Source organism: Cebus imitator, unplaced genomic scaffold, assembly GCF_001604975.1.
Source record: "Cebus imitator isolate Cc_AM_T3 unplaced genomic scaffold, Cebus_imitator-1.0 Scaffold435, whole genome shotgun sequence".
NCBI lineage: Eukaryota > Metazoa > Chordata > Mammalia > Primates > Cebidae > Cebus > Cebus imitator.
The window spans coordinates 1767736-1769466 of record NW_016107750.1 but is presented as its reverse complement, the minus strand read 5'-3'; the positions used below and the strand labels follow the sequence as shown (position 1 = coordinate 1769466).

The 1731-nt window shown below is 32.9% G+C and overlaps 1 protein-coding gene across 2 annotated transcripts in view; it reads left to right on the top strand.

The window, feature by feature from the left end:
- The window catches only part of XPNPEP3 (X-prolyl aminopeptidase 3), a 62296-nt gene that overhangs the window by 6900 nt on the left and 53665 nt on the right, over positions 1-1731 (top strand). Inside the window, exons 2-3 of one of the 2 annotated variants that reach the window (XM_017510368.2) lie at positions 154-270; positions 1191-1282. Coding sequence is in view for 1 of the 2 variants with exons in the window: in XM_017510365.2 (XP_017365854.1) it covers positions 154-270 (117 nt within the window). In the remaining variant the exon portion in view is untranslated. The remainder of the gene's footprint in view (positions 1-153; positions 271-1190; positions 1283-1731) is intronic. The other variant, XM_017510365.2, reaches the window with a different exon arrangement.

The following is a 1731-nucleotide window of genomic DNA, read 5'->3' as shown; positions in this document are numbered from 1 at the left end:
AAAAAAAAAAAAAAAAAAAAAAAAAAAAGAGAAGGAAATATTAATTTGCATTTTTCTAAAGCATCTAAAGTGCTGGAGATAGATAAGTGTATTTATACCATGAAGTGTATCAAGATCTGTTGTTTCATTTCATCCTCTTTAATCTTCTTTCAGGATGTATGTTGTGTGCACAGCGAAGGTACTCTCTTCAGCCTGTCCCAGAAAGGAGGATTCCACACCGATACTTGGGCCAGCCCAGCCCCTTTACACACCCACACCTCCTCAGACCAGGTAAGGCCTTTTAACTATACTGCCTTTCATTTAGGTTCTGTCTAGAGCAATGCTATTCAGTGGAACTTCTTGCAGTAAGCTCTGGACCTGTACTGTTCCGTAAGGTAACCACTAACCTTCACATGGCCATTGTACACTAATAAGGTTGCTAGTACAGCTGAGGAACTTAACTTTTTATTTTACTTAATTTAAATTTAAACTTGAATAACTACATGTGGCTACTGGTGCTTTATTGCTAGTACTAGTCTAGAACAAGGTTTAAATAGGATAAACCTTATAATTCAGAATAATTAATGAAAGGTACATATTTCAGGATTTTTTTTGAAAGTGAAGTTCTATTTCTAAGTCAGTTTTTAGAACTGTATACTATTATGAATTACTGTGTTAAAGACATTTTAGAAAACATGTTCTTCTTCAAATTGTCAGATACTTACTTTATAATTTTAATCTATTTCTATGTAGATTAAGCAAGATTTCCAGATCTGTTTGTCACAGATTTGAGAGGTAGTATCCCAGTTAATAAAGGTGATGCAAAAAATTGACAAAGGTTTGTTTTACTAATTTTATTTCTGCTATAAGATCCCAGTGTTACTGCCAGAGATGTCTTATAACTATTGCCCAAATTTGGACCTAAAGGTTTTTTGTTTTGATAAAAGTCATTTAAGGGGTGAACTATGACTAATGAATATCTCAAAGAGGTAGGCAGGGTAAAAGCACACACTTTGTAGAAAAAGTCAGGTTTTCAAGGAAAATTAATTGTTCTTTCTGCCATAAGAAATTAAATCTCTATTTGCTATGTAAGCATATGTATTACTAATGTAAATTTGCCTTTAGAAATGTTACTTTTTTACTGTCTCCACTGAGTGAATGATATTAGTATGTCTCTCAGTGAGGGCCTCCTTTTGCTGATTTTTCATCAGACTCGAATTCCTGCTGGGAAGTCTGCTGAGACTAAGGAAATGCAGCTCACCACTGAAACCCACAAGAAATCAGAGTTTTTCAAAGCTGTAAGGTAAGCTTAATAGCAACCCAGCTAGTATTAATTTTAGTATTTCTCTATCCTGTCAACCTACCTGTAACCTTGATTTTTTTTTTAAGTAGAATTGATAGTAAGTTTTCAAGCTTTGAAAATTATTGATTTCTTGTGGTGAGATATTTTTACATGGTAAGCTGCATTTTCTAGACCTCAAACCTAGTAATTATATTGTCAGAATAATGGCTTCTCTATCTAGACGTTTTTCCTGTATACCTTAAGTGCATGTTAACTATAAGTGAATGTAAATAAATATGCATACATATGTGTTCATATACATACATATGTGAATATCTGGGATAAAAGGAATGGCTGTCCTAGTTTTACTTTCCTAGATGTAGGATTTTGGATATTAGGGTAAGTGAGAAGGAATGGAAGTAGATGGAATTTTAAAACACAATTATTAGGTTTTATTTTTTTTTTTTTTT